The sequence below is a fragment of the Peromyscus californicus genome, unplaced genomic scaffold (assembly GCF_007827085.1).
Source record: "Peromyscus californicus insignis strain IS unplaced genomic scaffold, ASM782708v3 Scaffold_6__1_contigs__length_162567912, whole genome shotgun sequence".
Taxonomy (NCBI): domain Eukaryota; kingdom Metazoa; phylum Chordata; class Mammalia; order Rodentia; family Cricetidae; genus Peromyscus; species Peromyscus californicus.
The window spans coordinates 103199349-103224263 of NW_026294584.1; the positions used below are offsets into that span (position 1 = coordinate 103199349).

The 24915-nt window shown below is 49.1% G+C and overlaps 1 protein-coding gene across 1 annotated transcript; it reads left to right on the forward strand.

Moving 5' to 3' along the window:
* Copg1 (COPI coat complex subunit gamma 1) lies at positions 1–24780 on the forward strand. The gene is made up of 24 exons (XM_052721861.1): positions 1–138; positions 1197–1249; positions 1760–1840; positions 2060–2131; positions 2292–2371; positions 4276–4351; positions 4547–4639; positions 4973–5059; positions 6164–6321; positions 6402–6535; positions 8095–8162; positions 8323–8511; positions 10981–11076; positions 13885–14128; positions 15172–15247; positions 15838–15941; positions 16717–16842; positions 17113–17181; positions 18869–19011; positions 19272–19443; positions 20026–20123; positions 21240–21378; positions 21692–21790; positions 23256–24780. Exons 1-24 carry the CDS (start codon positions 102–104, stop codon positions 23384–23386), a joined length of 2625 nt encoding a protein of 874 aa, XP_052577821.1. The 5' UTR covers positions 1–101; the 3' UTR covers positions 23387–24780.
* Positions 24781–24915: the final 135 nt, after the last annotated feature.

The window sequence follows — 24915 nt, forward strand, 5'->3', positions numbered from 1 at the left end:
TCAGGGCGACGTGGCGGGCGGGAGTACGGAAGCCGCTGGGAGAGGCTGCTCTCACCGCTAGTCTGAGCATCTCCCTGCTGCGTGGAGCTTCCGCTGGCACCATGTTGAAGAAATTCGACAAGAAGGACGAGGAGTCGGGTGAGGGACCCTTGAAAGCCTGGGGAGGCCAGATCCTCGCGGAGATTCCTAGGACCTTCCTGGGCTCCCTTCTTCCGGGCTTGTGTCAGAACCAGCGTCGAGGCCCAAAAGAGGCAGGGGCTTGTGCGCAGGTCCTTAGCTGTCCTCGGAGGGGACATGCTGTTAGCACCCGCCAGCTCTGGCCAGGATTGCTGTGTGACCTTGTGCGGGTCACCCTCCTCTCTGGGCCTCAGTTTCCCCATCTTATCAGAGGAGGGGCCCAGGTTATGCTCCCTTGTATTAACATCCGTCCTCTTGGTATTTGCCAGAGCTGAGTTGGTACCAGCCAATCTGGGCGTAACCAGTCCTGCAGCTAAGAACCCTCATTGTTTCATTCATTCAATAAACTACATATACTGAACATCAGGCACCTCAGGGATCCTGATATTGCTGCAGCTAAAACCATTGGGACACTCAATGCCTGCATTAGGAATATTAGAATGATCACATAGTGGAGGGACCAGACCGCAAACAGATAATAACACACATAATTAATGAGAAATGTAACATCTGCTGTTGGGGAAACTCAAGTCACGGGTTGGTTAGTGTTGGTTGTCACTGGCACATAGACTCAGGTTCTGGTTACATGAATGAATGCAAAATGTGGCACCGTGAGAGGCACAGAAATGGTGCTGGGTGACTGTTAGCAAATGGTCTGGGGAAGAGGGGAGTTCCCTTAACAGGATTTTTAGACAGAGAGTAGAGCCTTGACTGCCACTGGTAGATGACAGAGACTTCTTCCCCTTCCCTGTGTTGGGCAGTGTCTTGATATTTAGGGTCACGGTTTGGAAATGTAACTCAGTTGGTAGAGTGCTTGCCTAGCATGCATGAAGCCCTGTGTTTGATCCACAGCACCACATAAACCAGGAGGTGGAGGCAGGAAGATCAGAAGCTCAAGATGGTTCTCTGCTACTTTCCAAGTTCAAGGCCAGCATGAGGCTCTGTCTCAAAAAAGAAAAAGAAGGAAAAAAATCAGTTCAGGATTACAACCTGTAATCAGTGTTCTCTGTTCACTGTAGGTGGAGGCTCCAACCCCCTCCAGCACCTGGAGAAGAGTGCAGTACTCCAAGAGGCAAGTTCTACCACACCTGTCTGTCCGGTCAGGAATACTGGCAGTGCTGTCAGAATACTAACATATATAGAGTGCTGGTGTTCATTATATTTGCTAAGTATCGGTAGTCACTAGGGCAGTGCAAACAGACTGCAGGTATGGTTAGTAGATGAGTTAAGACAAATAAACTTGGGGCTGGAGAGATGGCTCAGTGGTTAAGAACACTGGCTGTTCTTCCAGAGGACCTGGTTTCTGTTCCCAGCACCCACATGGCAGCTCACGCCTGTTTGTAACTCCAGTTCCAGGGCTTCTGACACCCTCACACAGATATCCATGCAGGCAAAACACCAGTGAACATAAAATAAATTAAGAAAGAAAGGAAGAAAAACAGCCTTCCATTTGAGAATACATTTATCTGTACTAATGAGTTGTTAATACACACCCTGTGGTTCTCCAGGCCCTTCATGAACCTCAGGGTTGGCCATGGAAGGGAAGTGTACTAGATTTGAGATAACAGTTGCTTCTTCACAGGCTCGGGTCTTTAATGAAACTCCTATCAACCCTCGGAAATGTGCCCACATCCTCACCAAGATCCTTTACCTCATAAACCAGGTAATAAGATGAGGGTGGCAGGGAATACGGGGGTGGGGTGGGGTGGGGTGTAAATGGGGATGTACCCTTTTGACAACTCTGGTTGGAACGAAGGATCCAGCCCTGGGTCCCCTGAGTTTCCAGCTCTCATTTGTTGCCTGGAGTCCCTCTGCAGGCTCGGAAGGTCTGTCCTGGCTGACCTCCTGTCCAAAGCTGAGGCTTCTTTTATGATTACCACAGGGGGAGCACCTGGGGACCACAGAAGCAACCGAGGCTTTCTTTGCCATGACCAAGCTCTTTCAGTCCAATGATGTAAGTACATCAACCTCTGCTTCTCTAGAGACGAGAGACCTGTGACAGTCTGGGGGGAGGACTACCCATCAGCATGGACTGCCTTCCATGGCAGGCATCTCCTGGCTCTGACCCTCTCTCACTGAACAGCATTGATAGGGCTTTCTTTGTGTCTTTTCAGCCCACACTCCGCCGCATGTGCTACCTGACCATCAAGGAGATGTCTTGCATTGCAGAGGATGTCATCATTGTTACCAGCAGGCAAGTCTTGGGCAGGGGATGGCTCCTTGATGGGATACATTGACAGAGGCAACATGAACAGCAAAGGGACTTCGGGCATATGGCCAGTGCCCTTTCCTCCTAGGCCCACCCACCCCACGCCAGCTTCTAGACTATTGTGTTTCCTTCTCACTTCTCTGTCCCTGCTTCCCTTCTTCCTCCTTAGACAACACAGCCAGCATAGAACTTTCAGAAAGTCTTCAGGGAGTGCTAAGGAAAAGAAAAACAGAGTGCAAGGACTTTATGAAGAAGTCTGTTTGTCAAGTACTGGTGTCTGCATTAGGCTGAGTAATTTAGGGACAGATGTCACTAGTACAAATGTCCTTGAGAACTGAGAGTTAAAGCTGGACATGATCGTGCACACTTGTACTTTCAGCACTTGGCAGAAACAGGAGGATTGCTGCTAGTTTGAATCACCTGGGCTACATAGCAAGATATCTCAAAGAAAACAAAACAAAGAACAAAATACAACAACAAAACCCGAGGCCCAGTTTTCTTATTTCTTCTTGACTCTGCAATGCAAAGAGCGGTCCATACAGTCATATTCAGGTGCATTATGACGGTATTTACTGGAGCTGGAAGGATGGCTCAGTGGTTAAGAGCATTTGCTTGCCTTTCCAGAGGACCCGAGTTTGGTTCCTAGCACCCACATCAGGAGGCTTAAAACCATCTGTAACTCCAGCTTCAGAGGAATCTGATGTGGTGGAGGGTACCTGCACTCATTTACACAGTCACTTGCAAACATAGGTACCTACACATTACTAAAACTAATAAAAATACTAAAATTTTTTTAGAAAGATGGCACTGAATGTTTATCAGTCCACGTGTGGTTCTGGGAGTATTGTAGCAAACAGGAAAGCCATGATGTGTGACAGAGCTGTTCCTGGGGAGACACAACACACACGTCTACTCACCTCAGATAGGGATCCCACAACAAACCAAAGTACAGATACCACCAAAGTCCAGTTTGGTGAACCAGTGAATTTTATTGGAGTTGCTTACAGTAATGTGGGTGAGGGTCTCTTACAGGAACAGAAATGACTCAGACAGATGCATCACCAAAGCCCACCCCAACATGGGCAACAGCTCACAAAGCTGGAAACCTACAGCACACTGCACAGCCTGTAGGCAGTTCAGTTGGTTGGAGAGTGTCTCATCCCGGTGCCTCAGTTGGTCTAAACCTCTTCCGGGCAGTTTGGCGAGTTTCTGCTTCTTCCAGGCAGCTTCCCTGCTCTCAGAGTCTTGTGTACCACTCAGCTCTTAGTCTGAGAGGAAAGCTCCACTTTATTGCTTACTATGGCAGGGTAGGGCCTAGTGAATCTGGTCAGTTTTAGGGACTTCCTGAAGTTATTTTGAGTTGTTTACCCTCCTGCTTAAGAAGCTTCTCTGAAGGATAGAATGTTTCAATCTTAGAGGAAACCTATACAGAACATAGCCTCTGCAGCATCAGGATTTAAAGCAAATAGCCAGGCAGCCAGACTGAAAGCAGAACAGAAGGACACCAGCTTGACTTTGGACCAGAAAAGGCCTCCAGAATGGTCTGGATTCTGAAGGAGTAAGTCCAGGCTGAACAACCACATGTGGAAAGGCCTGAGAGGAGAGAACAGGTCACTGAGAAGCTGCTCAGTTGGATGCTTTAGGAAGCCTTGAGGTCATGGTGACCTACTGCCTGTACTTGGGAGTGCTGGGATTTCAAGCGTGTGCCACCATGCCCAGCTCTGTTGTGAGTTCTGTGACTGCCTGGAGCTGCTGTTTGGGTTAGAGCTTAGCTTGGAGGGGTGAGAACAGGGAACGGTAGTTAGGAGGCTGGTGTGGTAAGCAGGCAAGCATGGTATAGACTAGAGGAGAGGATGGCCTGGGGTCACAGTGCCTCCGTTCCCTGGCAGCCTGACAAAAGACATGACTGGGAAAGAAGATAATTACCGTGGTCCTGCTGTGCGAGCCCTCTGCCAGATCACTGACGTGAGTTCCTCCGCCCTCGGCCTGCTTCCCACGCTCTCAAGGGAGGCCTCGTCCCAAGCATACCCCTGGGTGTCTGCAGCTCTCTGAATTGGGTGGAGAGGCGGGGTGGGAGTGGATCATAGGAGCTTCTAAAGGTGTTGGCTTTGCTCTGCACCCCACTGCTTCCACGTCTGAGCTCCCCTTCTCCCACCACAGAGCACCATGCTGCAGGCTGTGGAGCGCTACATGAAACAAGCGATTGTGGACAAGGTACCCAGTGTCTCCAGCTCTGCCCTCGTGTCTTCCCTGGTACGTAGCTGTGACTGGGCCTGCAGGGGTGGGTTGAAGGTAGAGTAAAATGTCTGAGAGTCTTGTCAGAAGAGAACCAGAAACTCTGGGTCCATTGGGAAAAGCTGGGGTGAGTGACTTTGACACCCACCCCCCCCCCATGGCAGATTGTTTGGACTGGGATCAGGCAGGAAATCTGCCAGGAGGGGAGAATGAAGGAGGCAGCTGTACTGTCTGTCCATGGTTTTGGGATCAGGACAGTGAGGAGGCTCTGACTGCTTCTGAGAGGGGACAGGGGTGTGACAAGAAGGGCACCCTTCCTTTTGACCCCTTAACAAGTTCCACTGCCCACAGCATCTGCTGAAATGCAGCTTTGATGTGGTCAAGCGCTGGGTGAACGAAGCCCAGGAGGCGGCGTCCAGTGATAACATCATGGTACAGGTGAGAAAGATGCTGACAGGTAGGTGGGTACATCACACACTGTCACTGTCTATGCTCCACAAGTGCTGGTGGCCTCTGGCAGGACAAGCTTTCATCCTTGTGTCACTGGATGTGGGGAGATGGGGACTTGGGAGAAACGGCTGGGGCAGCACATGGGTGTTTGGAAAGAGTTTCTTACTGGAGCTGCTGAAATAGCCAAGTGCATTGAAAGGTAGATGAGAATGTTTTGGAACATAGGCCATTACCGCCTACCTGGCTGGGTAGACCAATGGCCATCCAGACCATTGGTGACATGCTGTTTCCATCAGAGAAACTTTCCTCAGTAACCTAAGCTGGTATGCCTCCCTCCGAATCTCAGTTTCTTTGGAAAGTTGGAAGAGTGAGACCTAAATGAGAAGCACACATAATGAGGGATGGGAAAGGCTGCTTTGTCCCTTCCCTTCAGCGATTGTCACTCTCTTCACTCATGTGGATCTTGCCTTTGGGGTCAGCACTGACCCATCAGCACATCTCTAAGGGTCAGAGACACTCACATGGAAAGCACATATACCTGCCATACCTTAGCCCTCAAATGCCACTTGACTAAGAGTGGACAAAAAGAACAGAAGTGACCTTGGTACCTTACATCTCTACCAGTGTCATCCCTAGTTATCTAGCCCTCCAGAGCCAGCTTGGCCATGAGTGGGACAGATAAGCAGGAACAAGCAGGCCAGTCCTCTGGGTGTTAGAAGGGTTTGTGTCTTATGTCCCACAGGACCACACTCAGGTCTTGCCCCCCCCCACTCCCCCTCCTCCCCTCCCCCCGCTCTCTGGAGCAGCTCATTCAGTTCAGGTGTCTTGTCCCACATAGTCAGGGTGCCTGCAGGGGCCTTGCTAAAACTCTGGTGCAAATGAGAACATTATGTGTGTGGTGTGTTGAACATTGTGCTGGAGTGGGTTTTGCAGAGTACTTGGGAAAATTACTGTAGCCCTTTTGTGTGAAAGTGATTGCTATACTTTCCTTAAAATAAGAAGCGTAAGCCAGAGACATACGGTGGCCTCAGTGCTGCACAGCAGTAGAGCTGGCCTTATGTGCTTGTTTCTTGTGCTGCCCCTGTCCTGTAGTACCATGCACTAGGACTTCTGTACCATGTGCGGAAGAACGACCGTCTGGCCGTGAGTAAGATGATCAGTAAGTTCACCCGGCACGGCCTGAAGTCCCCCTTTGCCTACTGCATGATGATCCGAGTGGCCAGCAAGCAACTGGAGGAAGAGGATGGCAGGTGAGAACGCTGGTCTGCCAGCTAGATGGGGTCCCCTGCATCACTGGGTTGTCCCCACTTGTCATTGCTGTCTTTTGTAGCCGTGATAGCCCGCTGTTTGACTTCATCGAGAGCTGTCTGCGTAACAAGCATGAGATGGTGGTGTATGAAGCTGCCTCAGCCATCGTCAACCTGCCCGGTTGCAGTGCCAAAGAGCTGGCCCCCGCCGTGTCAGGTCTCCATGCATCCCCTTCCCTGCCGCAGAGGGCCTGCTGGGCACAGGCCCTGAGCCAGAGGTTGTCTTCAGACAGACCATGGTCTAGGGGTGTCACAGGCATTGCTTTTGAGGTGGGCTGTTTTCAGTTCCATCTCAGTGCTGAAGAGGCAAGTGTGTGGTCCATACTAGCACTGATAGGTAGCTGGCTCCAGAGGAAGAAATTGGGGTGGGGCCCAGGACCTATAAAGCCCAATGTCCTCCTGGGGTAGCCCTGGAGCTCACAGCTGGACTCACTGGCACTGCTCTTATCAGGTAGGCAAGCCCCTGTCCTCTGACCGTCCTCTCAGGCCTCACTTCCCTTCTAAAACATGACCAGCCCTCTTTCCTGTGGGTAGTAAAGGCGGGATCTGTAGAAGCTATCCAGCCCAGTCTGAGACGCTAGCATGGATGCAGTGTGGGTTACCAAGAATCCAGCAGCTTTGTGTTGTTTCTGCTCTGGCCATCAAGTCAGTGCCTTGTCCACCCGCCCTATGCTGCTGTTAGCGGGGGAGTAGAGAATATGCACCCAGAACATAAAGAGCCGAGGGGCTGGTGCAGAACAGTGGCTGTTGAGAGTTCAAAAAGGGTCTGTGTTGGATCCCAAGAGTCGGAGAGAGGGATGAACACCTAACCAGGACCAGCCCAAAGGCAAAGGAGTGTGACAGGAGGGCTGGAATGATTGGGCTTTTCCTAGAGTTCCCCACAGTGGTGGTATAAACCTGGTGGAAAGATGGGGTTCCAGTTTGGAATAGCAGTCTCCCTCCTTGGAGACAAACAAATGAACAGGTGCATTCGCTCACTGACTAATAATTCCTGCGATATCTCCATATTTCCAGAGTAACGAAAGACACAGAGGCTTTAGAAGATGTGTTACCTTACTTTAAGAAAAATGTTAGTTCCAAAACAAGTGACAAGAGAGTAAAAGCTAAGCTATGCTTGAACATAGACAGGAACTCGGATAGTCGAGAATACAGTCCCATCCAAGACTATGCTCAAACACAGACTTCAGCTGTGAGCTTCGGGCGGCCAGGGTTAGGAAATGATATGGTCCTGATCTATGCTGTAGGGGTCAACTCTTTGGCACTGTCCCAGAGAGAATAAAGTTGGTCCTTGAGGGAGGACTCAGCTCCCCAGCTTGGTGTTGAGCGATGTTCCCCTGGGTGCTGTGAGCATGGAAGGAGAGAGGTGCTAAGTGCCTGGACAGCCCTTGACTTGAACCCTGCTCCTACCGGGTGGATGGTAACTAAAAGTCATTTTAGTTGCCCTGCTGCTGTTCCCTGGGAGTTGGGAGACTCAGTCATGTTACCCACTCAGAAGGCCTAGCTCATGGCAGGTGTTTAGTACGTATCCACCATTGACACGGGGCCCTCACTGACAAGGTTCAGGACAAGGCAGTTCTGCTGAGCAAAGGGCTTGCGTGCAACAAACAGGCCTGAGAGCTTATTCACCTTTGATTCCATGCTTGCTCCCCTGGGGCCCGAAGTATTCCACTGCCTGGCATCAAGGACAGCCTGACATGTGTGTCTGTCTCCCTGCAGTGCTCCAGCTTTTCTGTAGCTCGCCCAAGGCCGCTCTTCGCTATGCGGCTGTCCGCACCCTCAATAAGGTAAGAGTCAGGTGGAGAGGAGGGGGCGGGGCTGGACTAGCTGAGAGCAGGTCTCCTCCCTCTGAATGGGCTGGGAGTGGAGTAGACATAGTCCCCGAAGTCCCCTGACCTCTGGCCAGGCCTACCCTGTAGGTGAAATGACAATTGAGTCCCTCTGCAGGTGGCCATGAAGCACCCATCGGCAGTGACCGCCTGCAATCTGGATCTGGAAAACCTGGTCACAGACTCAAACCGGAGCATCGCCACATTGGCCATCACCACCCTCCTCAAGACGGGGAGTGAGAGCAGCATTGACCGCCTCATGAAGCAGATCTCTTCCTTCATGTCGGAGATCTCAGATGAGTTCAAGGTACCAAGTGCCCTCACAGCCCTCACAGCCTGCAGTCCCTTAGACGAGATGTTCTGAACCTGCTGTCTACGCCACTGGCTGGGGTGTACAGACCTGCTGCAGGTCTTTGGTCCTCTGTCCCTTTGAACCTTAAGATCAGTACTTTTTATTTTTTTTGGTTTTTCAAGACAGGGTTTCTCTGTGTAGCTTTGTGACTTTTCCTGGAACTCACTTGGTAGCCCAGGCTGGCCTCGAACTCACAGAGATCCACCTGACTCTGCCTCCCGAGTGCTGGGATTAAAGGCATGCGCCACCACCGCCCGGCTCAAGATCAGTACTTTTTAGACCAGGAAGGGGTTTGTTTATGGATTCTTGGAGTTTTTATTGAGCTCTTGCTGTCTGTCCTGGAATTTCAGGAGAAGGGGACAGCAATGGATGGGACAGACGCCCTCTGTTGGGAAAGATAAGCTTTAAGAAATGAACACACATGTAGACAAAGCCACAGCCTGAGATGCAGCGAGGAGCTGACAATCCACTAGTAGCTGCTGGGGAGACATGGATGAGGAAGGCAACGGGGGCCATGGACAAGGAGACAGGCCAGCTGGGGTCAGATGCTTTGGGGATGGCGAAGGGGATGATGTCAGCACAGGCCGGGCTGTTCCCTGCAGACCTACAGCTTGTGATAGCTTTAACTGTTAAAATAGACATTTGGAAAGGTTGTGGTTTGGGATTTATTTTCTTTCTGTTTTTCAAATCAAGACAGGCTGTCCCTATATAGCCCATGCTGGCCTTGAACTCAAGATTCTCCTGGGTTAGCTCCTTCATTGCTACTGGGATTGCTGGGGTGTGTCACCCATCACCCTACCTGCCTTTTGCTGTCCTTTTTTTCTAGACAGGGTCTTTCTCTGTAGCTCAGGCTGACCTGGAACTCAGTAGAACCCAGGATAGCATCAACCATGGAGCAGTCATCTTTCTGTTGTCTCCTAATGCTGGAGACTCCAGATGCCTGGCCCCATATCTGGCTTGTAGTATGGTTTTTGTTTTGTTTTGTTTTTCGAGACAGGGTTTCTCTGTGTAGTTTTGCGCCTTTCCTGGAACTCATTTTGTAGACCAGGCTGGCCTCAAACTCACAGAGATCTGCCTGCCTCTGCCTCCCGAGTGCTGGGATTAAAGGCTTGTGCCACCACCACCTGGCTGATTTTTTTTTTTTTTTCCAGTTTTTTGAGACAGAGTTTCTCTGTGTAGCTTTGCGCCTTTCCTGGAACTCACTTGGTAGTCCAGGCTGGCCTCGAACTCACAGAGATCCGCCTGGCTCTGCCTCCCAAGTGCTGGGATTAAAGGCGTGCGCCACCACCGCCCAGCAATTTTGGGTTTTTTTTGAGATAGGGTTTCTCTGTGTAGCCTTGGCTGTCCTGGACCTTGCTGTGTAGACCAGACTGGCTTCAAACTCACAGAGATCCACCTGCCTCTGCCTCTTGAGTGCTGGGATTAAAGTTGTACGCCACTATGCCCAGCGTAACTTTTAAACTTTTACTTTCAAATAATTCACGGAGTTTGCAAATAAATAAGAGGAAACGTCCTGGGCGTTTCTCTCAACTCCTGTGCCTACATCCCTCATAGTCATAGTATAGTGTCGACAAAGAAACCAGCAATTGTACAATCTCGAGCACTTACTCAGAGTTCATCAGTTATGAGGTGCACGTGTGATGCCTTTCAAAATTGCTGCCACAATCAGACTTACCCTCACTAGACAGGGCTCGTGCACTCCATTCCCAGCCCCTCGTCCCTGATTCTTGACAGTCACTAATCTATTCTTATTTTCCGTAGTTAGATTATTTCAGTGTTATGTAAATGGGGTCATGAAGTATGTCACTGGGGAGTTTTCATCAGAGCAGAGAATGGCGGGAACAAGTTTTGATACAGCAGGATAAATTCAGAGTGTGGGTTGTGAAAAGTGGACAGAAATCTACTCTGCCTGTGAGCTATATGAAGGTATATCGGCTGATGGTGCAGTGAGATTTGCACACAAGAATAACCATTCTAGACAGTGGAGGATGAGTTTGAGGAGATTGGTATCTCAGAAGATGAACTGGCTTAGGATCAAGCAAGAGGGCTAATGTAGAGCCATGTGAAGACCTGAGCCAATTAAAGAAAGAAAAGGGGTAAAGCAGAGGGAAGAAATAAGTATACCAAAGAGGCCTTGAGAAGAGAACAGAATGGAATGTTGGGTGAAAATGTGCAAGGTAGGAGGGAAGCAGGCCAGGCAGGGTTTGGGGATAGAGAGATCCTCACTTGTGCTATTGAGAGTGCCATGTTTCCCTGGGTGACCTCAGGCCTGTGTGCCCCAGCATGGAGTGGCTTTCCTCCTGGTTTCTTGCTCTTGTGTTGGGCCTAGGCCCATGGTGTTGCCTCAGGAGGGACTCTGACATTTAGTGAGCAAGTCATCAGGATTGTCAGGGGCTACTACTCATGCGTGTCTCTTTACCACAGGTGGTGGTTGTCCAGGCCATCAGTGCCCTGTGCCAGAAGTATCCTCGAAAACATGCCGTGCTCATGAACTTCCTGTTCACCATGCTAAGGGAAGAGGTAGGAGTCGGGCCTAGGCTGGGGTCCTGCCAGCTCTTTTGGTGCCTGGCTGTCGGGATCTGTTTCTCGGTATTAAGCTCAGCACACCGTTAAACAGCTGGCTTCCTGGAACCTGCTACACTTTAAGCTCCTGTGCACAGCTGATACAGCAGCACCAGCCACTCCTAATTACAGGAGTAATGTGTGACTCACCAGCATGGGAACAAGTCCAGCAGGCGCCCCAGGGCAGTGCTTGTGCAGAAAGGAGGATGTGTGTAACCTATTAGCAGGTAAAGCTTAGAAGGCCGAGTGCCATCCAGGAGCTCTTGAGAAGCTGGTGCTAAAATACAGCATTGGTTCTGGGGTGTGTTGTTTTGAGACAGGTTTCTGCCTATCCTCTTACTTTCCTGGAACTGACTGTGTAGATAAGGCTAGACAGGTTTCTACCTATCCTCTTACTGTCCTGGAACTGACTATGTAGATAAGGCTAGACAGGTTTCTACCTATCCTCTTACTGTCCTGGAACTGACTGTGTAGATAAGGCTAGACAGGTTTCTACCTATCCTCTTACTGTCCTGGAACTGACTGTGTAGATAAGGCTAGACAGGTTTCTACCTATCCTCTTACTGTCCTGGAACTGACTATGTAGACCAGGCTAGCCTTGAACTGACAGAGATTCGCCTGTCTCTGCCTTCAGAGTGCTGGGATTAAAGGCATGTTCCACTATGCCTGGCTAGTTCTGTTTTTGTTGTTTGTTTGGTTAGTTTTTCAAGACAGGGTTTCTCTGTGTAACCCTGGCTGCCTTGGAACTCACTCTGTAAACCAGGCTGGCCTCAAACTCAAAGATCCTCCTGCCTCTGCCTCCTAAGTGCTGGGATTAAAGGCATGTGCCACTTCTAGACTTGTTTGTGTGTGTGTGTGTGTGTGTGTGTGTGTGTGTGTGTGTGTGTGTGTGTTTTTTCAACAAAACCAGCTATTTTCATGGGTTCAGAAACATGGGGACTAGAGAAACGGCTGAGTAATTAAGACCACTGGCTGTTTTTCCAGAGGACCTGGGTTCAATTCCTAGCACCCATATAGCAGCTCACAACTATCTGTAACTCCAGTTCCAGGAGATCTGATGCCCTCTTCTGAATACCACAAGCACCAAGCATGCATGTGATACACAGATATACTTGCAGTCACAATACCCATACATATACAATAATTTTTCAAAAGACAAACAAAAAGTGGAACAGATTTGGCCCATAGACATACAGAGCCCTTTGCCCCAGTCCAGCGTAGACCAAGGTCCAACAGGAGAGCAGCTTTTGCATTGATTGCTTGGGCTTTCTCAAGAGTGTAAGGAGAAAGCATTAATGCCCTAAGAGCCTTCAGCTGCAACCTCAATATGTTAGAGACTGTATGTGGCATGTGGGGTCTCCCGATCCTCGTGATGGTCCTTGTCACTAATATTTTAAGAATAGGACTCTGGGGCCAGTGGGATGGTTCAGCTGGTAGAAGTGCTTAGCACACAACCTGATGACTTGATTTTAATCCCTGGATCCCATGGTGGAAGCAGAGAACCAACTCCTGAAAGTTGTCCTCTGACCTCCATGTTTGTGATGTGGCATGTATAGGCCTGCACTCACACACGATATATGACACATACACACAGAATGATTGTGTGTGTGTGTGTTTTAAAAGAAGGACTGGAGAGAAAGAGAGTTCAGTAGTTAAGAATACATACTATTCTTGCAGAGAACCCAAGTTTAGACTCATTTAGCAGTTCATAACTACCTATAACTCCAGCTCCAGGGAATCCAACACCATCTGCTGGTCTCTATAGATCAGTGGGTACCTGCATTTGTGTGCACATTCCCACACTCAGGTGTGCACGCACGCACGCACGCGCGCACGCACGCACACACACACACACACACACACACACACACACTTAAAAAAAAAAGAAGGAAGGAAGAGGATTCTGGGAACTAGAGGTGTAGCTCTGTTGGTAGAATGTTTGCCTAGTATGCACAAACCCTGGTTTCGATTCCAGCTCTGTATAAACTGGGTAGGTGATACATACCTACAATCTCAGCTCTTGAGAGGTAGAAATGAGATGAGGAGCTCAAGGTTGTCCTTGGGTACATAGAGATTTTGAGGTTAGCCTGGGATACACTAGACGCATCTAAAAGAAACTGAATCAGAGGCTTAGTAAGTGACCTGAGTGCAGAGACTTGCCTTCCAGGTAATTCTGAAGAGCTAAGAAAACACTTAGTGCCTCTGGCCCTGAAACCCATGCTTTTCTCACTGAAAAAGCCCAGGCTTTGTCTCCTCAGCTTTCGGCTGCCTCCCTGAAGCTCCTTGCTTTACATAGCAGTCAATGTAATGGCTCCACTGAGAGGCCACAGCACTCGGACTTGAGAACTTGCCTTGCTCTTGCTGACTCTGTCACTAGTGGGAGCCAGTGGGTGGCTGCAGCAGTGAGATTGAAGTAGCATTTGAGGGATTGTAGTGCGGGATACATTGCTGACCCTTGAGATTAGTTCTTACTGTGTAGTCCTGACTAGCTTTAAATTTAGGGAGCAGCGCTTCCTCCCAAGCCAGCTTCTCAATGAGCTCTAAAGCACATGGCAGTTCACTGACAGAATGTATCATTCTCTCAGCAGGAGAATTGGGATCCAAAGTGTTCCCATTCACCTTTCTGTTCTTAGACTTAGAGGCCCAGTGAGCTTCCAAGCCAAGCCTTTGTTTGACCCAACAAAGAGACAGAAACCTAGGATCTGGACCTCAGCTGGTCTCTAGAGGATGTGAGCTCTTTGCTTAGCTAGACATTTGTCTCTGCAGGGTGGCTTTGAGTATAAGCGTGCCATCGTGGACTGCATCATCAGCATCATTGAGGAGAACTCAGAGAGCAAGGAGACGGGACTGTCCCACCTGTGCGAGTTCATTGAGGACTGCGAGTTCACCGTGCTGGCAACCCGGATCCTGCATTTGTTGGGCCAGGAGGGGCCCAAAACCAACAACCCCTCCAAGTACATTCGCTTTATCTATAACCGCGTGGTCTTAGAGCATGAAGAAGTTCGGGCAGGTAGGTCTGAGCTGGGGTGATCCTGGGCTCCCGACTTCTTTTGCAGCGAATTTGCCGGCAAAGGGACCTAAGCCCTCAGGGGACATGGCCTTGTGAGCTGTTTTTTTTTTTTTTTTTTTTTTTGGTTTTTCGAGACAGGGTTTCTCTGTGTAGCTTTGCGCCTTTCCTGGTACTCGCTTTGGAGACCAGGCTGGCCTCGAACTCACAGAGATCTGCCTGCCTCTGCCTCCCGAGTGCTGGGATTACAGGCGTGCGCCACCACCGCCCGGCGTGAGCTGTTTTTTTATTGTCAGAAAGACTCTATATGTCATCTGGATAAATGACTTTCTACAATTTAATTTTATTCAAGTTTCACTGTATATTAGTGCTTAGAGTGTTTTACTTTTTTTTAGTTTTTTGAGGTAGGGCCTTGTTATAGAGCCAGGCTGGCTCATACTTGAAATCCTCCTGCTTCAGCCTTCTGCATGCTGGGATCACAAGTATGCACTGCCATACCTGACCTTTTTTTTTTTTCCTTTACCAACTCGAGATATAACACACTATAAAATTTACCTTTTTGTATAAGGCAGTGATTTGGCAGTCTACCATCTTGTTCTTAATTTCATGTGATTTTCCATTTTCTTTCTTCTACGCCCCCTTGGAAGGTTTTCTTCTTGTAGCAGTTGCTCTTCACTAAGTGGTGGTTTACTTCCTCCTGTGCTGTAGTTCAGGCCTAGCTGCAGCTGAAGCTGTTCTGAGTGAGTGATCTGACAGTGTGGATAGCGTTTGTGGCCTTCTTCATTTGAGACTGGCCCATAGAGCCCTAGAGCAGAAGCCACTGCTCTGTCTCCCCACTTTCCCCAGTAACTGCAGGAGGAAGTTGAGGCTGGGTAGCACCAGGATCCACCAGGATTGCTCAAGAGCTGCCCTATGAGTGTATTGGTGCCACCCCCTAGCTCTTGGGTATGAGTTCCCACCCTGAGCATTAATGGCACCCTCAGCTCTCTGGCAGGTGGGCCTGAGGGGCTGTTGGTGAATCACATTTATCTTGGTCTTGGAACTAGGTGCAGTTAGTGCCCTGGCCAAGTTCGGAGCCCAGAATGAAGAGATGTTACCTAGTATCTTGGTGTTGCTGAAAAGGTGAGTCTCGGGGCAGGAGCCAGAGTGCTTAACAGTATGTTAACAGTGTTCCCTTGGGTCCTCCCGCCCCCCTTATTTTTTTTGAGGCGAGGTTTCTCTGTGTAGCCCTTGGCTGTCTTGGAACTCACTCTGTAGACCAGGCTGACCTCAAACTCACTGAGATCCACCTGCTTCTGCCTCCCACATGCTGGAATTAAAGGTTTGTGCCACCATACCCAGAAAAGATTTAATTATTTTTATCTCATTTGTGTGAAGTTTTTGCCCGCGTGTGTGTTTATGCACCGTGTGTGTGGTGCTAGTACCTGCTGAGTGCAGAGGAGGGTATAAGCATGTCTCCTCTGAGCTCACGGGCACCTCTGGGTGTTTTGTCTCTTTGGATTGTCTTGTTTGCTGGGGGAGATCTTTACTAGGGAGCTGTCCGCCACTGAACTGATCAGCCCCTTGTGTTTCATGCTGTCATTTAAGAGACTACTCTTAGCAGCTAAGCGTTAAGAGCTCTGCATCACCTTAGCACCCCCATACAGTCCTGCAGGGTCCCTTTGACACCCTGGCTTGTGCTCAGTCAGGAGTACTTTGTGTCCTGGCCACAGGTGTGTGATGGATGACGACAATGAAGTGAGAGACAGAGCTACCTTCTATCTGAATGTCCTGGAGCAGAAGCAGAAGGCCCTCAATGCAGGTTATATACTAAATGGTAAGTCTTCTTGCCTGCCCAGGACCCAGTCCCCTCTTGGAGTTTTTGGCCCTTCCTGTGCCCTAAGAGCAGTTAGTCTTGCCCCTGAGCCAAGACATCCAAGAACATACATGCTTCTTTGGACTTGTATAGCAACTTCTTGGATTGATATGACCTCAGAAGCCCCAGGGTCGTGTGGCTTGAACCCGTGTCAGTGGAAATAGCCAAGTAAATTAAAGTTCTCTTTGTGTGTGTTACTCTGGCTTGGACCCAGGGCCTTACACATGCTTGGCAAGTCTCCACCATTGTGTTGTATCTCAGTCCAAAACTCTTGTTGTTTTGAGATAGTGTCTCATTATATAGCTTAGGTTGGCCTGGAATTTACCACAATTTTCTTGGCTCCATGTCCAGAGTGCAAAACACTCATTAATAAAAACATTTAAGCCTGATATGATGGCTTCTGCCTCATCCCAGTACTCCAAGGAGGCTGAGGCTGGAGGATAGGGAGTTCGAAGTCAGCCTCGGCTCCATAGCAAAATGACATTTCAGACAAAACCAAACAGTAAATAAAATGGAAACTTCTATTGTCTTAGTAATTTTTTAAGTCACTTTATATTTACCTACCCCCCAACCCTCTGGAAAGGAGGATGAGGAGTAAGGCTCAGAGGTTCCGTGATTTTCTCAGCATCAGCACATTTAGCATTCATAACGGGGGATCCAGGCCTCTGTCCTCCCTAGGTGCGACATGCCTAGCTGTCATGCCTGCCAGGTAAAATGACCTCTCCACTGGCTTTAGGTCTGACCGTGTCTATCCCTGGTCTGGAGAGAGCCCTGCAGCAGTATACACTGGAACCATCAGAAAAGCCATTTGACCTCAAGTCTGTGCCTCTGGCCACCACCCCTATGGCAGAGCAGAGACCAGGTAAGGCCCTGCTCATCTCCAAGGCCCATGTGTCTCCCTTGGCTGCAGAATGGACCAGGATGGGTGGGTGTGCTGAAAAGAGGGAGTAGCCCTTGCCACCTCTTGCTTCAGGCAACGGGGACAGCCAGGCTGACAAGCTTGCTCTTTTCCTTATATGCATCTCTCTCAGGAGAGTTGGCATTTATAATGTCTGAGGAATAACATGGGGTCAACAGCACCATGCTGCCTGGGACTAGAGCTGTGGGTCACCAGCTCTGCTTGCTCTTGCAGAAAGTACTGCCACCGCCACAGTCAAACAGCCAGAGAAAGTGGCAGCCACTCGGCAGGAGATTTTCCAGGGTAAGTAATGGTCAGTATGGTCAGAAGTTATGTGACTTCAGAGCCTGCCAGCTACTCATCGCATGGGACCTGGTCTCTCCCTCTGTTTAAGATTAGGAACTTCAGAGGATGTATGCCTCAATGGTAGAGTGCCTGCTTGGTGTGTTTGAGATTCTGCATTTCAGCCCAGCCCCATTTTTTTAAAGAGAGCAAGAACTTTATTGGTTCTCGTGCATGCCAGGTGATTGAGAGTACTGGGGCTTCTTTCATGTTTGCGTCTGAGTGCTCCTGGCCTTGCTTCCAGGATATGTGATGGAGTGTAGCCAGAGTTCAGAGACACTGGTGCTTGTTTTTGATTCGTTACATGTTCAGTCCATGTTACCTTATAAAGTTTGTCTGCTGTTAAAACACTGGTTTTGAAACCGAGAGACTATTGTCAAAGAACTCGAGCTCAGCCCACCTCCAAATCTTGTCCTGTATCTGTTCCTTATTGCTGCAGTGACAGTTCCTCAAGCCTTGTGAGGCACAGAGCTGACCAGTGACTGCAGGGAGAAAGCTTGAGAAGGGAAGAGAGCAGGGTCTGAAGCTGCTAGAGGTGGACACCTTTTACAGCCACCTGGCATGTGCCTCTTCACCTGCTTTCAGCCTGTGACGAATTAGCCTGGTAGAGTCATGGGGACCCTGGGCTAGGACCTGGCCATGGTGCATAGTGAGGAGTCTTACCCACAGGCCATGCTAAAGTTTTCTGAAGGAAAAGTTTTATTTATTTATTTACTTAGTTATTTATTGGTGCTGGGATTGAACCTAGGGCCTCAAGCATGCTGAGTATAAGTGTTCCAACGCTGAACTATAGCTCTTGTTATCTTTGTTATGTTGAGACAACATCTTAATGAGGTACACAGGCTAGCCGTGAATTCACTCTGTCCAGCAGGCAGGCCTTGAACTGGCCCCTCCTGCTTTGTCCTCCTGAGTAACTGGGATTACAGGCCTGTGCTACCTAATGTCTGGTATTTCTGCAACATTCTGAAGTAGCTCTTCATTGAGCATAGTAGCACTCACTTGTGATCTCAAGACAGCAAGCTGAGGCAGAAGGATCACAAAGTTGAGGCTAGCCTGGGCTACGGAGTTAGACCCTCCAAAAAAGAAGAAGCTCATTATTGGCCTTATGTCTTAACTGTCCAGTACATAGAGTGGATTTGCCCTTCACCTGAGTTTGTAACTTTAACAGTACAGACTTCATCATCATAGTCTTCCTAATCTCCATAATCTCCATCCAGCTCTGCAGTTAAGTGCACATGCTGTTCTTACAGAGGACCCAAGTTCAGTTCCTTACACCCGTGTCAGGTGGCTAACAGCTGTCCCCTCCAGTCTCAGAGAGAGAGATAGACAGACAGATGGACCGAGAGAGACACACAGAGAGAATATGAATCGTTGATGAACTAAAGCTAAAGGTCTTCAGATGGATTAGGCCTGGGACATTGGGATCTCAGACTTGGTGAATTGCTTCAGAGGTCTTGCATAAGACAGAGAGGCATCTTCCTGGAGGGTTATGTAGCATGAACCAGACAGAGCTGAGAAATGTGCTGAGGAAGAGTGAGCAGCCAGTTGGACGTGCACAGGTCCTCCCTCTCAGGAGGGTATGAGGCCTGGGTGTTCACGATTGGTGTGGAGATCCAGAAACCAAGTGAATGTGGCCTGTGGATTTCAGAGCAGTTAGCAGCGGTGCCTGAGTTTCAGGGCCTGGGACCCCTCTTCAAGTCTTCACCTGAACCAGTGGCCCTCACCGAGTCAGAGACTGAGTATGTCATCCGTTGCACCAAACACACCTTCTCTGATCACTTGGTGTTCCAGGTAAGCACAGTGGCCTGAGACCCAGCCGGTGCCTGCATCCAGGAGCAGTCCCAGATCTGATGGGTCCTGTAGGGCTTACCATTGAGTTGGTTGGGGGCTCAGCTTGGTGACCGTACCTGTCACCAGCAGGCGTGTCTCATCTCTCTTTGCCCAGGACTTCTATAGCCAGTGAATGTCAACCAGGCAGAGGGCTGGGGATGGGGGGTATATCCCTCCTCTTCCCATATAGTAACATCTGAGCCCTACTCCTCCTTATCCAGTTTGACTGCACAAACACCCTCAATGACCAGACCCTGGAGAATGTCACAGTGCAGATGGAGCCCACTGAGGCATATGAAGTACTCTCCTATGTGCCTGCCCGGAGCTTGCCCTACAACCAGCCTGGGACCTGCTACACACTAGTGGCTCTGCCCAAGGAAGACCCTACAGCTGGTAAGCTCTCTGCAGATACCACCCAGGCTCCTTGGGAGCCGTGCATCGAGGATGGCATAGAAACTCCTCAGTTCAGGCATGAGACTTGCTCAGGCCCAAGTTCCTTTCCAATATTACCCTGTTTCATTCTCAGAGCAACTCCAGGAAAAGGCCTGCCTATTCCTGCTCATAGGTGAGGAAGCTGAGGCTGAAGTTAGATGGGTTGTATTGAGTTTAGAATCAAAGCCTGTTTGGTCTTCAGACAATTTAGTACTCTTTCTTTATGGCGCTCTCTCTCAAAGACACGCACAAACACCCATGCATCTCAAATTCATCTTTCCGGCGATCTGACCAGCTTCTTTTTCTATGATGGACAGTAGCCTGCAGCTGAGGCATGGTCAGAGCCACGCTGCATTGTGTCTGGTTCTTTAGTCTTGTCTTTGGACCTGGGCCTGGACACTCCCGTCCTAGGAGGTGGTGCCGCCTTTGTCCAGCATGCTGGGGTTGATGGTATGTTAGCTGTTCCTAATGCTGCCTGAAGGACAGGACATGTCCACGTGATTCTGAAGGAGCTTGTCTTCATCCAGTCCTTCTTCCCCACAGTGGCATGCACATTCAGCTGTGTGATGAAGTTCACCGTTAAGGACTGTGACCCCAACACTGGAGAGATTGATGAAGAAGGCTATGAGGATGAATATGTGGTAAGGGGATAGTGTCAGGGACTGAAGCCATGGCTCAGTGGTTAAAAAGGCACTGGTGCTCTTTCAAAGGACCCAAGTTTAATTCCTAGTGTCCACATAGTAGATAACAACTGTCTGTAACTGCAGTTCCCGGGGATCTAATGGCCTCTTCCGGTCTCTGCAAGCACTATATGACTGTGCTGCACAGGTATATATATACATGTGTGCACGCTTTTACATGCATTTCTGATTATTTTCTTAGGATAAATTCCTAATTGGGGCTGGAGAGATGGCTCAGAGGTTAAGAGCACTGCTTGTTCTTCCAAAGGTCCTGAGTTCAATTCCCAGCAACCACATGGTGGCTCACAACCATCTGTAATGAGATCTGGTGCCCTCTTCTGGCCTGCAGGGATACGTGCAGACAGAACACTATACATAATAAATAAATCTTAAAAAAAAAAAAAAATCCTAATTGGCTCAAAAGGAAAGCATGAAGACTTTAATCACTGTAGTCAAATTGCTTTCTAGATAAATCGGGCTGCTTTGCTCTGCTGAGCCACAGCGTCCCATAGTCACTAGAGTACAGCTGATGTTCACCCTTTAGAGTAACAACCATAGGAGAGAAGGGCCATTCCTGAACCAAAATGAGGCAGGAAGTGCCTTCAGACTTCTCTCCTCTGGGGAGCTATAGCTGAGGTACTGCTTTCACAGTAGTGGCTGTATGTGCTGTAAACACCTGCCAGAACAGATTTCTGTGAAGATCTGTTGGAAGAATGGACAGAGGAGCCTTCGTATGGACATAGCCCAAGCTGGCTGAATGGGAGTCTTAAATGTCAAGTTCACAGCTGAGGTGATAATAGAGCCCAGCCTGTGTTGTTCCTAGAGGACACAGCTACAGTACAGAATCGGCTGAAGAAATGGCTGCTGCCTGTTGAAGGAGTGCCACTTTCATCGAGTACCTTGAGATGGGTCCCAACATAGCTTGTTCTGTCCTGAAGCCCACATGTTCCCGCCCTGGCAGATACCTGCTAAGTGAGCTGCGGGAAGGAAGGGAAAGTAGATGAGTTCAGAGCAGAGGCCTAGAAATGGAACAGGAAGTCTCTCCCTAGAGTCTAACTTCTATCCCCATTTCTCCAGCTGGAGGATCTAGAAGTTACTGTGGCTGATCACATCCAGAAAGTCATGAAAGTGAACTTTGAAGCAGCCTGGGATGAGGTCGGGGATGAGTTTGAGAAGGAGGAAACATTCACCCTGTCTACCATCAAGACACTTGAAGGTACAATGCTGGAGACACCATCTCTGACCTGGCTGCCTTTCAGAGCCCTCAGCTGTACTGTAGCTGTTGTGTGCCTTCCTCTTCCCACCAAGAATCCACGGCCATATCTAGAGCACATATGCTGAGTGGTAGTGGCCTGGAGACTTGGTACTGGGCTTGTGGCTCAGCAGGAAAGTGGGTATGTTTGAGGCCCAGGATTTAACTAGCGCCCAACAAAATAACACACACACACACACACACACACACACACACACACACACACACACACACACACACACAAAAGACTTAATAGTGCTGGGGTTTCTTCCTACAGAGGCTGTGGGCAATATTGTGAAGTTCTTGGGAATGCATCCTTGTGAGAGGTCAGATAAAGTACCAGAAAACAAGAATACTCACACGCTGCTGCTAGCTGGTAAGAAACATCTCCTGTGCGAGGGTCTGGGTAGCTTTACAGGTGGGGATGCTGCTGGGCTTTGTCTGCCCCCATCCATCCATCCCCCCCAACACACCCTTGTGCTCAGTAGTCCTGGCAGGGCCTTGTCCTTTTTCCCATGAGCCTGGCTGCAGTGGGTGTGGCCTGATGGCTTAGCATTTCCCCCTGACTGCTGGTCTCTGAAAGCAGCAGGTCTATGATCTAACATCGGGGATACAAAGGCCATCTCCCCAGCCCCCAGTGTAGTTTAATGTAAGTTTTTGCATTTTGAATGAAGTGTCTTCCATTCATATTTCTTTTTCCAGTAACTTGTTGATGTTCCTTTGTCTAATGACCAACTTTATTGGTTGTTTTTTGTTTTTGTTTCATCTAAGAAGAATGGGTATGGGGCCTGGCCTGGTAGCTCACCCTGTAATTTCAGCATTTGAGAAACTTTTGGGCTCAAACACCTAAGCAAAGCAAAATGAAAGAATGACCATTTAAGCATTTTGTCTTGGAAATTTTTTCAAACACATACAAAAATTAAATAGGGCATATAATGAACACTAACCGTCTTCCCACATTCCGAACACCTGTACCCACTCTCCCCTAGAGTATTTGCATGCAAATTATTTGTGTAATTCATATGTAAATACTTGATATCCCCTGTTTAACTCAAAAAGGGCCCTAGATTATTTTATCTGAGACAGTTGTGGGGATGGAGCTGGTAATTGAGGGGATTAAAAACTCCGGGACTGAGGCTAGGCAGATTCTTGATGCAGTCTTGCTGTGTCACCCAAGATTTCTTGTTCTTGTAAGTAATCCTCCTGTCTCAGCTTCAATGAACCACATACCTGGTTTTTTGTTTGTTTGTTTGTTTTGTTTTTTTGTTTTTTTTTGCCCCCTCCAGTGCTGATAATCAGACCCAGAACCTCTTGGCTGCTAGGCAAGGCAAATGTTCTACCATTGAGACACACCCAACCTTGGGGTTTTTTTGAGGGGGTGTTACTTATTGTGGGGGTGGGGTGAGGTGAATGTTTACAAACACGGTTGGGAAGATGTTCTGCTTCAGTGCGTGCTCACAGACCACCGCCACCAGGCTCACCCCTCTGGCCCTGATGAGGTAACTCAGTCCCCTGGGTCTGTCCGACACCTGCTTTGTGGTTTTTTTTTTTTAATTAGGGTTCTTCCCCTCATCAGCACTCTCAGATTCAGCCACTGTGTGAGAGCCTCTAGCATGAGGTTTAAGCCTTTCGTATCTGTGCTCACTTGAGCCTGGCAGGAGCCTGAAATAGTTAACATTCTTACTGCCATACTTCATTGTTAAGGGTGCCAGAGTTCTGAGAAGCAGTGAGGTTTGCCCAGCCCTCCCAACTGGGCCTCAGCATAGGGGCTGCCTTGATCAGCTGCTACATGTGTCATTAAGGAATGTAGCCTCCACAAACTACTTCCTCTCTTCTTCCAGGTGTGTTCCGGGGCGGTCATGACATCCTTGTGCGCTCTCGACTTCTGCTTTTGGACACAGTGACAATGCAGGTGACAGCCAGAAGCTCCGAGGAGCTGCCGGTAGACATCATCTTGGCATCAGTGGGCTAAGGTCCAGGCTACCTAGGCCCTACTCCTACCTTTTCCAACACTACGTTGAAGTAGCTTCTTCCCTGTGAAGCCAGTGGAAACCCTTCCCCGAACCTCTGTATTCAGAAACAATCACAAATCAATACAGATTTTTTTTTTAATTCCATCCTATCACCCAGGAATGCTAGGGTAGATTTTTTTTCACCCTACCTGCAAGGAGACATCACAAATGAATAAAATGTTCAGACTTTCTCGAATATTTATCCCCAGAAAAACTGTCTTATCCCTGTAATAAGTCAGCGTGTATTTCTTAGAACTGCTTCTGCTGCAGGCTTGTGCTCAGGGCCTCCACTCTCCCCGAGGCCTCCTTCACCAAGCGGAGCATGCGGGCACCCCTTGGGGCTGTGCCAGTGCCAAGCTTAGGATGGGGATAAAGGCTAGCCGAGTGACGACAGCTAGCAGGTCTGATGAGCCACTCCTCTGTAGGCATTTATAGATGGATGGGTCTCCACAGGGCTGAGGTCCTTCGCCAGGGTGTTACCTGATGAGCTCTGGATTGGGGGGTGTTCGGAGTGTCTGCTCTGGGTCAGTCTGTGAGTGGGAAGAACAGTCTCTGTATTCTCTTTTGACTGGAGTAAAATCTTGGGGTATGCCCCAAGGGTCGTGGGCTTTAAACTCAAATCAGGTGGTTTTAAACCATTGGAAACAGCAGTAGAACTTTTTTAAGTAGTGGACCTCCTCTGGGAGCTACTGAGATGGCTCGGCAGGGAAAGGCACTTGCCAAGACTTGACTACCCTGTGGTGGAAGGAGAAAACCATTTCCCACAAGTTGTCCTCCGATCTCATGCGCACCTTGTATGCAGTATGCCCATGCACATAGACATGCGCATGTTAGAACATAGGCCTGCACCTTTAGGCCGAATCCCATAACATGAAGAGATCAGGCCACACCTGAGCATAGTTAAGACGATGTCTGTGCTGTGGACTAATGATTTATGGTCGTGGCTCCTCCGTGTGATTGGTTGTGATGAACTGAATCACGTGATGTGAAAGTTCCTGTCACCCTTAAAGGGTTACAAAGAGCCAGATTTTCTCATTTGTTTGGGGGAATCTGCTCATGGAGGTGCTCTGAAGGCTGCTCCCTGAAGACATTCCTTGTCCCCAACCTCCTCCATCCCTCTCCCAGGGACGCCTTGGAGCCGCTGCTCTAGCCTGCCCCCCTCGCCCCACTTCCTTCCAGCCCTTAGTGGAGGGCCTCTCCAGGCTTTAAAGAAAAGCCTGTCCTTCCCTTTAATGCCCGCTCTTGCTTAGACCTCCATAATTGTATTCTTTCTGCCTAATACCTTCCCCTCCCACCCCCTGGCCTGATCACAACCTGGAGGCCATTCCATTCTAATAAACCTCACTGAAGGAAATTGTGTCTCCGCCTCCTTTTGTGAAGACAACTGTGTTCTTGTTTTATTTAAAGGCACACACACAAATGTTAAAAAGGAAACAGTGGGACTTCCTGACCATCAAAGGGTTGTATGTGGAGAGCTAGAAAGTCTCAT

Coding starts and splice junctions, on each gene's coding strand:
- Copg1 (XM_052721861.1), top strand. CDS start 102: ATGTTGAAGAAATTCGACAAGAAGGACGAGGAGTCGG. Junction 6,322..6,401: donor CTGGAGGAAGAGGATGGCAG/GTGAGAACGCTG, acceptor TGTCTTTTGTAG/CCGTGATAGCCCGCTGTTTG. Junction 8,512..10,980: donor AGATCTCAGATGAGTTCAAG/GTACCAAGTGCC, acceptor TCTTTACCACAG/GTGGTGGTTGTCCAGGCCAT.